The sequence below is a fragment of the Eumetopias jubatus genome, unplaced genomic scaffold (assembly GCF_037043125.1).
Source record: "Eumetopias jubatus isolate StellerSeaLion01/CBP00866 unplaced genomic scaffold, mEumJub1_p1.0 scaffold_10, whole genome shotgun sequence".
Lineage (NCBI taxonomy): Eukaryota > Metazoa > Chordata > Mammalia > Carnivora > Otariidae > Eumetopias > Eumetopias jubatus.
In genome coordinates, this window is record NW_028274816.1 from 9,195,694 (window position 1) to 9,209,064 (window position 13,371).

Consider the following 13,371-nt stretch of genomic DNA (forward strand, 5'->3'; position numbering starts at 1 on the left):
TCATTCTGTCTCTGTCCCTCTCCCTTCCCCACCATCTTTCCCACTAAATGTGTATCTGGATCTTCAACCACCTTCTCTTTCTGTCCAATTATCTCAGAGAAAGGGTTACCCAACTTTCAAGGCAAATCCCCCTCTACCTACAGCCTTCATTCCAACATCAACTGACCGTCCATCCATCATTACATCACTCTCTCTCTTTGGGCGTCTTTAATCTCTCCTTCAAACATTCTCAGGTACAGTCTTAAAAATACCCTCTCATCCTCCTCCCCCACTCTGTTCAAATGGTCATCTTCTACGTATGCACACACACATATGGAAACACACACATATACACACAAGCAGATGCACCCACACACGCATACAGGCACACATCCTTTACTAGTATCCGTTGGGTGAAACCTCACATCTTTCACCAGACATGCTAGCGCCTCCACACCCGCAGCTCCCACCAAAGGAAACTTCTACACAGATGCAAACTTATCTCCATACATTGTCCCATGGGACCGTCCTACACAGGCCTCCAGTGGGACCTTTGCTAGCTTGTCATGTTCATGCAGAAGCCCTGCCTGGAATTCCCTCTCTTCTCTAACATCCCGTTTTTCCCACTTGTCCATTCCAAACCTGGCAGCCTCTGTGAGCTTCTGTACCTGACCACACCACCCCTCAGAAACTCAGAAACCACTTCTCTTGTCTGATCTGTTCCTGGAGTTCTTTTACCTACTAGAGTATCTCCCTTAGGCTCACATATATTCTCTCTCTCTCTCTCTCTCTCTCTCGCGCGCGCGCACGCACACACACACACACACACACACACGCACGTATTTCATGAATGCTCATGTGTTTACATCTGCTCCCATACCAAACTAGAGGTTTCTTAAGGCGGACCACATCTCATGTCAGCCCCCAACATGAAGTATGTTCCCAATAAGTACTTTAAAAATGACAATCATTGTATCTTACTCAATAAGCACAGGCTCTTTCTGGTTTCCACAAAGAATAATAATAAGCACGGACAACTCAAGTCCTCAGAAATCTTCAAACTTGACAGGCTTCATGTCATTTAGCATTTAAATGAACTTTTTCTCCCACCCACCTTCACTTCCCCTCCAGATGAGGCCGGCACTTTGCTCTCCCTCTGGAGAAGCACTGTTCCAGACTCTCAGCCCACGTGGTTTCCATGGGGATAGCAGCACCTGCCCCTGCTCCTGAGATGAGTATACAACTTTGGGCCTGAGCAGCGGACCCAAATCTGTCCAATGAGTCTCAATCCAGAGAAGTTTCTCGAACAAGTAGGAATGAGAAGCTGTCTCTCCTGGGGAGGCGGAGCTGTGGGGACATGTCTTGGAGATACTGCTGGACACCCTCCCCCCACCTGAGTGGAGCCTGACAGGGAAGCCAAGCTGATGAAAGCAGAGCTAACAGAAGGAAGTGTTGATAACATCCCTGGAAACCCTGGGTCCAGCCATGCCGGAGACAAAACTCACTATCCCTTTTCTATTAAATTAAAAGTTTAAGGACTTCTTCCCATTTGCAATCAAAAGAATTTTCACTAGTACAACAGTTTTAACTACCTCTCCATTAAACATTTTTATCAGAATTTATATAAAAGCCAAATAATATGGGTTGAGTTTCTCATTAAAGACACACAGGCAGAGAGGAGGAACAAGACAGATCTACTGAGGGATGCCCGGGTGGCTCAGTCGGTTAAGCGTCTGATTTTGGCTCAGGTCATGATCCCAGGGACCTGGGATCAAGCCCCATATTGGGCTCCCTTCTCAGCCTGCTTCTCCCTCTCCCGATTCCCCTGCTTGTGCTCTCTTTCTCTCTCTGTCAAATAAATAAATAAAATCTTAAAAAAAAAAAAAAAGACAGATCTACTGAGTATGCTGGAGCGCTCGTCCAATGTTTCTAGTAAAGTTTAACTCATCTTTTTTCCAGAAAATCAACTTCCAACCAATCATACAGATTTCATAAAAGCTTTCTAGTCAGTCAGCATTTGAGACTTCTACCTCCTATACCAAGAAGATTTTAAAAGAAAGTGTAAAAATTTCTATTATTCTTTAGTACATCAAATCCCTTGCTCATTACAAATTGGAGGGGAAATTGCTACAAATTTTCACAATATGGTACCATCACTGAGGTAGTTTTAAAAAAACTCACCTCCCTCACCATATTTAATATAGTTCTTCTATATAAACAACTGAATCAATGTAGAAATGACCACATTCAACTTGCAACATTTAGAATACAAAGTCCTAGCTTAAATGTATCTCCTCCATATCATTCAAATATGTATTTAGAGCAAAATCCAAATACTTCTTGGTATTGGCCAGTTTGTTTAACTTATGGATTATCAAGACATTCAAATTATTCTTTTATAAATGAAGTAAAATCAAGTTAAGATTAAAGACAGAATGTTGGTCATAAGAGAAGGGCCATTTCCCAATGTCTGATGTGCTTCACACAAGCACAGAACGTATTTGAGAGAACATGGCCTCCCTGAGGAAGGGATTAAGGATACAAACCCAGGAAACAAAGAAAATAAAATAATCTACTACAAAGGGGAAAGATAAAACCTATCAGAGGCTCATGCAGACCTTGAATGAAAGCCTCTATTTTATTTTAAACAGGGTTTTTGTTTTTTTAAGAGCTCAATCCACCTTCCAAATATGTATTATTTATAAGCATACTTAGCAAAAATCCTGTCCTTCCTCATTAAGCACACTCAAAACAGATTCTCCAAGATACTCATGACTTCACTAATGTCATAAAATCCAACTTGAAATTGAACCTCTTACATAAAGAAAAGATATGAAACATTTTAATTCATAAATGGCTGATACGGTTTTAAATTATGTTATTATAAATTTTACATCATTCCCCCTTAATAACAATTTAAAAATGTTTCTTCCCAAACAACTACTGAGATGAAAAGGATAGACCATCATGCACACACACACGTTACTCCTTTTGTACTGTTGTTGTAATGGTACAGCAGGATTTCCAAGTTTTCTGAGACCCACACATTACTTCCTGAAACACTGCCTCGCCAACTGGGGAGGTGAGTTTGCAAACTTGGGGGGCAGGCACTTGCATTTCCATCACTCTACTGCATACAGGACTCCCACTTGGTTCCTCAGCCCTGAGCGCTCTCTAGTGCATTAGTGCAAGTGCCTACCATGATGTCTCTGTGGGACTACTGCATCAAAATAAAGCTTTAGCTTTCCTTCAAAACCAGCTTCTTCTCTGACCTCTCTGCTTCTGCTCCAGGTCCTACCATTTGTTCAGGGCCCCAGTTCAAACACTCTGAGTCACCCCTGCCTCCTCTGTCTCCCTTCTAAGTAACAGATGCTCTATTCAGTGCCCTCCCCTCCTTCCCATCCATGTTCACATATCCTTAGTTCGAATCCTCTTGCACCTTTATCTCCATTGGGTGGTGGCATCCTCCCTGGTCCTCCCACCTCTTGTCAGGCTCTACACTAATCTAGTCAAAAGGTCAGATCCATCCTCATGATGTACAACTCCAACCACACCACTGGTCCACTCCAAAGTCTTCAAATGTGCTCAGTTGTAGAGCCAGTTGTCTTTCCAAAGGCCTTCTTCCTTGCTAATAGACCATTAAGATCACTGATGCTCATGTGACAATGTGCTTGGCCCCCAGGGGATGACATGGGATTGGTCTAAATTGATCACAGCAATCTCCTTCTTCTTTGTCAATGACTGGCCTAGGGTGGGCATGTGATCCATTTCTGAGAGTCCAATGGAACTGTTCCCAGGAAAGCTATTCCTTCTTATTAAGAGATATACAGAAGAACTTTTGCTATTACTTCCACCCCCACCACTACCTTGCTTCCCGTTTTGTATGCTATCGTGAGGATGTGATGTCTGGAGCTACAGCAGCCAACTTGTAACCGTGAGGAGACTGCTGAAACTTCAAGAATAGCAAAATAAGAAGAAAAGAGGGTCCTTGAAGACATGGTTGCCTTCACCCAAAATAGCCTGAGACTGCCTCCCTAAAGACTTCTTTGTTAGTTAGACAAATGTCCTTATGCTTTATACCACTGTTTGCTGGGTGTTCTCTTACCTATGGCCCAAAGTATTCTGACAAACTCTTACAAGAAACAAACTCTTTACTGTACCACTGGAAGGTCCTCTGGGCCATGCTACTCACAGTGCAACACCAGCATCACGTGGGAGCCCTAGCTTAGACCCCAGGATTCAGAACCTCTAGGAGTAAGGTCCAACAGCCTGTGCTCTTAAAAAGCTCTCAAGGTGATTTTTGTGCCCGCTGAGGTTCGAGAAACACTGCTCTGTAATATGATCACAAATTACTTTTTTTTCCATTCACCTACTACCCTACATACCCTGAGGAACACTGGGGTCTGCATTTCTCCAGTGACGGTAACCCCACTTCACTAGGTTTGAGCATCACATTTGTTGCTTGTTTAACTTCATCTCTTCTTAAAGTTTTCAAACTCAAAGCCTCCGGGGACTGCAGAGGGACACCGAGGGCTGAGTATGAGAAAGTCACAGTGGAGAGGAACACAATGCCATCCAGGATTGCCAAATTTATGCTTATGTCTTGGAAGGAAGGAAGGAAGGAAGGAAGGAAGGAAGAAGGAGAAAAAGCTGAAAATCCAGATTTACGTGCAAAGATTTTAGACACAGACAACTAACTGAACTGTTTAAACTACTGGTCCAAATTAGATAAAACAAGTCCTCAGATGGACTCAGCATCCCCCCGACAGTTTGTGGCCCAAAATAGTGAGTTCTTAAAATATGTACACATACTTTGAATGTTGTGGCCATCTACATTCACTGACTTGATCTAAAACGACTACGGCTAATTCTCTGCGGCTTACCACAGCTTATCAGTTGCTACTAGGCACAGGGTATTCATCAACACTCCCCTGTTTGGGGTGGCAAAATGGTAAGTTCATGGACCTTTAGTTAGTGTCAGCAGGACTATTTTATCCATCAGTCGGTGAAGACTGGACATCTAGAAGCATAGGCTTCTCAAGGGCCTAAAATAATGCTTAAAATGTGAGGAAAAACAATTAATTGGCCACACCAGACACACACACACACACACACACACACACACACACACGAAGTTAAAACTAACAGATGCCTATAACATGAGAACATAAGTCAACTAATCAGCATCAAGTCAGAATAGGGTATATTAATATGTCATAACACAGTAAATGCAGAATGTGGATACAGCATTTTAATGTCTGATATGATGTGGAGGAGAGCCAGATCCACAGTGCTTAGGACCTGCCGAGGTCCAGAAAAGGCCCTGAGTGCCAACCCGGAACCAATAATCACTCTGTTGTAAGTGTTGTCTACTTTATAGCAATCCCCAACTTCTTTACCCAGTTCTACTGCCTCTTGAGGTTGCTTACTCCAAAGGAGGATCCCCAGCTTAAAACAAAGTCTTCAACCATGGCTGCATGTTGGAATCACCCAGGGAGCTTCAAAAACACTTCCCCAAAGGCTCTAACTACACTGCGCTGGGGTAAGGCTGTGAGCCTGCGTATCTTTCACGAGCTTTCCCCCAAATCGCCACAGCTGGAGAATAGCCAGGGCTAAACTCCCACCGTTTTAGAGACATTCTTGAAAACAGTCTCTGAAATACTCATCTCCCCAGTTACGCCATCTTGTTAACTAGATTTTTTCTACTGCCAAGTCTTGGAACAAAGGAAGATCCTGGGACCATCGAGTGCTCTAATAATCTAGAACAGAGGTCAGCAAACTGTTTCTGTAAAGGGACAAATACTAAATGTTTCAGGCTTCGCAAGCCACACAATCTCTGTCACGACTACTCAACTCTGACATTGTAGCATGCAAGCAGCCACAGATGATACATAAACAAATGAGTGGGGCTGCATTCTAATAAAACTTTATTTATGGACACAAATGTGAATGTCATGTAATTTTCACAGTGATGAATAGTCTTTCTGTTGGTTTTTCTGCCATTTAAAAACATAAAAACCATTCTTAACTCACAAACCAAGCAGGAGCAGGCAGTGGGCCAGATGTGACCCATGGGCCACAGTTTGCCAACTCCTGATCTAGAACTATTCCACTGACTCAAGACCCAAAATTAATGAATGACAGAATTCAAATTATCCAATTGGAACTACGTTGAAAGTGGTCAGATTCTACTTCCTGTACTCACTCAACTGAATTGTCCACGCAGTTGGATGTGAGAGTGGAACTGTGCAGAGTTGAACATAAACCATAAACGACTTACTAAAAAATGATTTTCAAACCTCAGCTGCATCTGAGTTTATCTAAGATTTAAAAAAAAAAACTGCAAAGAAGCAGTATGCGAGCATGTTTTAAGGGTCCCACATAAGGATTTCAATAATGTGTTAATTTGCTGCCAACATTTAAAATTCAGGATATTTCACATAAAAACTCAGATTATCATTCTCTTGGAAAAATAACTGCAAGATGTGGATACTGGGCCCAAACGTTGGCATGGCAACAATCTACGGATGCTGAACAAGGCTACTACCCCTTTAAACCGGGCATGTTCTCCATCTGACCACAAACCCTATCTTCATGTAGGTTAACTGGCTGTCCCTAGAGGCATTGAGTTTATGACCCCTTGTCTAAGGTCCTTAGAAAAACCTTCTATCTCTTTCACAACATGGCTTCAATATCTATCTTGTTTAAAGACCTCACATGGAAATCTCTCAATCTGCTCTCAAAATTCAACCCCCCCATACACCAGGCCCTGGAAACAAAATCATTGGTTGTCATGCCAGTGCAAGGTAACAACTTAAGGTGAGTTTCAATCAAATCCCCCTCTCAGTGTGTTCTCAATTTGAACCATGGTCTCCGATGAGATAGACAAATGACAAATGACTCTTCAGGTCTTCAGCTCTTCTAAGTCTTCAGGCTGGCCAAGGTAGAGGCCAGCCCAAGGAGGTGGCACTCACATCAGAACACCTTAATTAAGCAGAGAGATTGATAACACATATAGTAATTAGAAAGCACGGTTTGGGACTGATGGAGTAAAACCAATAAAAGGCTATTCTGCGTAAGATAAGAAGTCAATAGTCAGATTTTGGAAGGAGGGGGGTAAAAAAAAAAAAACACCTGAGAATACACAGAAAAAGCTAGTAACTAGAGTTTGATCCAAGTTCATTATTAACTCACTGTGTGATTTCACTTGGCTCACACCCACCTCCAATACAATAGTTTATTTTGGGGTGGCAGACCTCTGACAACTACACGCTAATTGATCTGATGCATATTATCTTCTTACTGGAGAAAGGACCCAGGGAAAGAAAAATTCCAGATATATAGACAGTGGATCACTAATGCCCTTGGGCAACATAAGCCTAGCCCCCACCACCTTTTTTTAAATATAGGTGTTAGTTTAATTTGTTAGCCACATCAGAAAAAGAAATGTTCAAACAGTAAATTTTCCACTTGAAATTAAAATGGAAATTAGCCCTTAGAAAGCAGAGATGACTGTAGTTTATACATCAGTGGCTGGTTCATGAATTATTAACTGATTTTAATGATCCTGGCTATATTTTATTTGAAGTTATTCTCCTACTTGCAACGACTTTTGAACCCTCAAAACTCTTTCATCCATTCTCCGTAGACAGTACACTTTCTGAGCGCTGACATTTAAAAAGGATCCATATACTCACAGATTGTAAAGATAATACACACACATATAATTTATACAAAGGACTCTGGTCGTTTGTTAAAGAGAGAAATGAATGAGACCCTATTATTCACGGTTTGTAAATAAATTTAAAGATAAGCGCTAACTTTTCACTTGTTAAGCCTGGAGCAGAGGGTTCTGTATTTCTTCTAAAGTTTCCCAGATGGTCGTTGAAAACAAGAAAGGGCAGAAACATACTTTTTTGAAACCCATCATTTCCCCTCCGGAGTGATAATACACCTCACCGAGAGTTAAGTCTTAAGAGATTAATAATTACAGGTATTTCCGAATAAAATGAATGCATGTCTTTGTAAGCTACTTTTTATATTTTCAATATAAATCTGTATTGAATAGGACCACTTCAGACACACAAGTTAGCTGTGAAACAAAATGCTATAAACCCTTAATTAGTACTTGCTGTTTTATACCCATAAAGTTAATACTTCCTCTTCTACTACAGTCTCCCTATAAAGAAAAATTACTGGGAATAAAATTGGGTCTTTCACGGCTGAAATTAAGAGTAGGAAGATAAAGTATTGGGGCTCAAATTAAAGATTATTGTATTTTTATCTGCAAGGAATTAAATGCAAACACCCCTTAAAAGAAGTACATGTTGATTTCTACCAATATTAAGTGCTGTGTCTAACTTGCGGAAATTGGATACACACAGCACTTGCCACCACCAGATTGCTGAATTACTAAGAAACCAGGTTTTTGGGGGCAAAAAGCTGCGTTAAGAAAATATGACAACAAACCAACTTGCGTCCTCACTCTCGAAGTTGAACAAGCATCTCAATAAATAATGGGTGGGGGGGGTCGAGCTTTCTATACCCCCCCTGAAGTAAATGTTCTGAGTTTAAATGGGCTCAAAATAGCTTTTCTCAAAAAAAATAAATAAATAAAAAGAGACACACACAAAGCACCCACAATATCCTCTGGTCCCTTGAAGTACCCTTGGGATCTCAGTGAACAGAGAGATTTGCCACGCATTGCAGTGACTGGATTAGTACAAAAGGTTTCTATTTTGGTGTCATTCGAGTGTTGCTGATCTTAAATCAGAGAAAGAAGTAGTTACATTAAGCAAGGTAATGGCTTCCAAAAATAAGAGCATGCCCAGTTATCCAAGGCTTGCATACACAGGCTAAGTTGTAAGGAGATAAATAATACCCCACTGGAACAATTAGGTGGATTCTCAGAAACACGACATACTTAATTAGGCTGCCTAAGTCCCTAACTGAGCATACAAGGGGGACTTTTTAAAGCATTTAATAACCTGAGTAAATCCAAAATCAGAGGACAGAAACCAAAACCTTAACCCTGGCTACTGCCAGAGGCCTTTTCTTGCTTCCCTTTCAATGCTTAATGTACCACTCTCGGAATTTTGAGAGCAAGAACGCCCCCCTCCAACCCCGCGCCCACCACCGCCAGCACCCCCAAAGGGTTAAAACACACTGAATAATGTCCCTTCGTTCTTCACTTGTGGGGAGGCCCGCGGTGCCAGGCGCGGGGCTGGGCGGCAGGGACACAGGGGTTAGGCAGAGAGACCCCAAAGCTCTTTCACAAACTTCAGTACGGGAGTTGGGAACCGAGTAGAAACAAATAGAAAGGAACACGAGCTTCCATCAGCCACGGGGCACAGCAAACTGTTCCTCACTCTAGGTACAATTCCTCCTCTTCCTGTTATTTATTCATTAGTTTTGTATAGCACCTTTCTTTCAGCGGCTCCTTATTTCCTCCTCTGTTATCCAAGCAATCATAAACAAACTACGATTTGAAAGAAAAGGGGGGGGGAGGGAGGAGCAGGGGGAAGGAGAAAGAAAAACCACATTCAAAAGGCACAGGCCAGCCAGAGCACAGCTCTTTCTCTGAACGTCGCCCTCGGGGTGATGTTTCCTCCAAAGCTTGGCCCCGGGGGCTTCAGAAGGACCAAGAAGGGGAGTCCGCGCCGCCCTGGCCCAAGGGCTGCGACTCCAGCCCCGACTCGCCCGTCCGAGCTGCGCCAGCTGCCCGTCTGAGACCCACCGTCGCCCACCTGAAACGCTCGGTCCTGGAAGTTGGCGCGGGGGGGTGGGGGAGAGGGGAAGGAGGTGGGGTGACCCAGGGCGTGGTGTGGAGGTCTCCAAGCCTGATCTCCCCGGAATGCAAAACTTACCCCTCCCCAAAAAATGAAAGACGAGAAGCCACTTGCGCTAACCAGGGAGGGGCCGGCACCTCCGTTCCGTGGTCCAAGGCGCCCTAGCGAGGGGGCAACAGAGGCCACCTGCGGGGGTCCCAACACTTCGCGCCCCCCCCCCGCCCCCGCCCAATCCAGGGCACGCTCAAAAGTTTGTTCCTTTCCTCCCCCGAGCGGCTCCGGGTCCAGCTCTCGAGTGCGCGGGGAAGGTAAGAGGGGCTTGGGGGCGGGGGGGGGGGGTGAGGTCGTCAGACCACGAGATCAGGGACTCCTGCGATGCCCCCCCAACTCAGGGGCGCTGCGATCGTATTTACTAATAACAACAAAGAATCACAAGCATGCCCCCTCTTTCAGTCCTTTGGCTGCTCCTTCGCTTCTTTGGGGCAGCAAAGGAGAGTCGGCGGGGTTGGAGGGGGGGTGGGGGGGAGAGAAAGTGGAGCGCCGGCAGAGGGACAAAAAGGGGGGGTGTGGGAAGGGGGCAGAAAGAGTAGAGTGAGAGAGTTGGACAGAGACGAAGGCGCAAAAGGAAAAGGAGTGGAGAGGGGAAGAGAAAAGTGCAGCGGGAGGGGAGCTGGAGCGCGGGGCGCGCCCGGGATGGGGAGGTGGCCCCCGCCCCGCCGCCCCCCGGCCCCTCCCGGTCACCTTGCTGTAGCCGTAGTACCCCAGACACTGCGCGAAGTCCAGGCCGGCGGGGTCCCCGGCCGCCGCGGGGTAGAACCTCACATCCATGCCGGAGCCGGGCCCGGGGCCGGGGGCCGGGGCTAGGGCTCGCCGGGGCCGGTGCCCGCCTCCTCGAAGCCGCTAGATCCACCGTCGGGGGCGCCCGGCCGGGGTTGCCCGGGGGCGGCGCGCGGGGCTCGGGGCCGGAGGGGCGCCGCGACCGGAGCCCGAAGAGCCCGGGAGCCGCGGCCGCCGCACACAAAGGCGCGGCCACGCGAGCCGCGGGAGAGCGGGAGGCGGCCCGGGGGACGCGCCCCACCGGGGCACCGAGGCAGCGCTGCGCGCGGGCCGGGCGCCCAGGGCGCGGGGCGCGGCGCGGGGGCCCGGGCGGCGCGGCGAGTTCAGGTGCGCGGGGCGAGGCTGGGACGGCGGCGGCGGCGGCTGGCCCCGCTCCTCCTCCTCCTCCCCGGGCGGACTGAGGAGAGGAGCCGCGGAGACAAGGGGCCCGGCCCCTCCCCTCCTTCTCCCCCTCCTGCCTCCGCCGCCGGTCCCCTCCCCGCGCCGCCGCCGCTCCGCCCCTCCCACCGCGGGCAGCTGGCGCGCCGCCCGCCCCGCCGGTGCGCTCCTCGGCCCGGACCGCCCCCGGGTGCGCCGACCCCGCCCCGCCGCGGCCCCTGCCCCTCGCGGCCCCTCGCGGCTCACCCCGCGCTTCGCGCAGCCCTGGCGGTGCCCATCGCGCGCGCTGCGGCCTCCCCCTCCCCGGGGCCCCTCTTCTCCCCACCTCGCCCCCCTTCCCTCTCCGGTCCTCTTTGTCCCCGATGCCTCGGAGCGCTCCTCGCTCCCTTCCTCCCCTCGGCCGCTTCGGCCGGCCGGTAGGCAGCCCGGTGCCCGGTGTGGCCCTCCCGCCCCCCCTTTCCGAGCCCCCCTTCCCTTGGCCTCCAGCTCCTGGCACCGGCGTCCGCACGCCGTCCGCTCCCTTGCCACCCCTCGTTCCATCGCTTTCCTCCCCTCGCCCCCATTCGTCCCTCGTGGTGCCGGTCGCCCGGTCCGTCTACCCTACTCCGCCTTCCCGCACGAATGGCCCCTGCTTGGAGGCACCTAACCTAGCAGCTCACCTGCATGAGGGCCTCCCGGGAGCTGGACCCCATGTACACCTGTGGTATTTTCCAGAAGGGGTGTTGGGGCCTGACCTTTCACAGGTAGGCAGACTCGAAGCCTCCCGGGTTAAGCCTCGTGTCGGTTCTCTTCGTATTTCCTTTGCTCTTGTTTGTATTCGAAAGGCATTTGAGTAACTGGATCTAGGCGGATCATTCACTGCTCTCGGAGAGAAAATGTCCCCATTTTCTTAAAAGGTTCTGGGTGATTAACTTCCTCAAACTGCACTCACCCACCTCCTCTTTATTTCTTTCTCTTTCTTTAAGTTACATCTCTCTTTCTCTGTCTCTGTCTCTGTCTCTCCCCCAACTTACGCCTCCTCCCCTCCACGCCCCCCCCCCCCCCCCCCCGCTTTATTGCTTTGGGTTAATTTGGCCCTCAGCCTTGGCGAAGGGAAGTGACTTTATTGCTAGATGAGAACGTTAGGGAAAGGCGGTGGGATTCTGCCACCCTCCCCAGTTTGGTTATCTAGAAGCTGCTTTAACCGGAAGGGAGAAATTTTCAAATATTTTAGGGGACACTCACAAACACTTTCGTCCCCTGAACACACTTGGCTGGCCCCGGGGCCTGAACTTTTTCAGACAAGCATCAGATGGGTTGCTTTTCCTTTCTTCTGTTCTCCAAAGTAGGCTCTCCAGCTTGGTGACACCTGTGTATGTACCTTCTCCCAATATTATCTTTCTGGAACCAGGCAGGAAAAATAAACGTCAATTAGGTGAAAGTTTGTGTATTTGCACTTCTCTTAGCCGAAACGTGTGTTTGGATACTGCCCGAGAGATTGGTGTGTATTCAGGGAAGGAACAACTGCTCATATTATCCCTGGGTTGACTCCAATCCCCCCTCCCGAAAAAGCTTAGGTCCTCTCTCCCCGGTCTCCATTTAACGTTGACAACCCAGCGGCGCTCCCTAATGGCCCAGCGGGTTGCACAAATTGGCAGCGAGCTGAGATATTATCAGGACAACACCCCATTGAGCAGGTTCTTGAAACTGCAGACGTGGAGGCCCTTTCTCTGGGCCACTGGGCGCCTGTGGCCTTTCCACCAATCAGAGCTGGAGGGTGCAGTGGCCACCTGTTGTCTCGCAAGAGAACATCTTTTAAGTTTCACTATTAGTATTTAACAATGGCGTATAGGGCAGCATCTGGCTGCAGGAGAGGAGCAGCCTGCTGATCTGAGGTACCAAAAAAGAAATTATTATTTTTTTCCCAGATAGTTGTTAACAAGGAGCCCCAAAGTCTGGGGAGCAGAGTTTTTCATTGCACACTTAACCTTGCCCACCTTGTGCTCGCTCTGGTGTGCATCTGGAGCAATCTGAGCTTGATTACACAGGATGAAGGAAAGTATAATCAAAGTTACGGAGAGACTAAACCTGAAGTTGTAATCAGACCTTGAGGATCAAGAATACAAATATTCACAGTGGAAACCCCACTAGCTGCGAGCCTGGGAATTGCATGTGGGCTGACATGTTGCTACAGCACTGAGCTGTAGACACTGGAAACTGAAGTGAGAACCTTCTCCCAGGAGGCTCCGGGGAGTTAGGAATGCAGGGTCACATCCAATACCACCTCTTGGCCCTTGTTTTGAAAAAGCCTTCCTCTGAAAATCCCCCCTCCCTGTTATGATGCAAATGCCTCAGGGAGGGGAACAATATTCATCGGTTGCTATTTTATTATGATGATGATTTAGGAGGT

The 13,371-nt window shown here is 47.7% G+C and overlaps 1 protein-coding gene across 1 annotated transcript in view; it reads right to left on the reverse strand.

The window, feature by feature from the left end:
- TOX3 (TOX high mobility group box family member 3) overlaps positions 1-10,662 on the reverse strand; it is a 103,269-nt gene extending 92,607 nt beyond the window's left edge. Inside the window, exon 1 of the mRNA XM_028095551.2 lies at positions 10,509-10,662. Within this exon, the coding sequence (XP_027951352.1) occupies positions 10,509-10,595 (87 nt within the window). The 5' untranslated portion in view covers positions 10,596-10,662. The remainder of the gene's footprint in view (positions 1-10,508) is intronic.
- Positions 10,663-13,371: the final 2,709 nt, after the last annotated feature.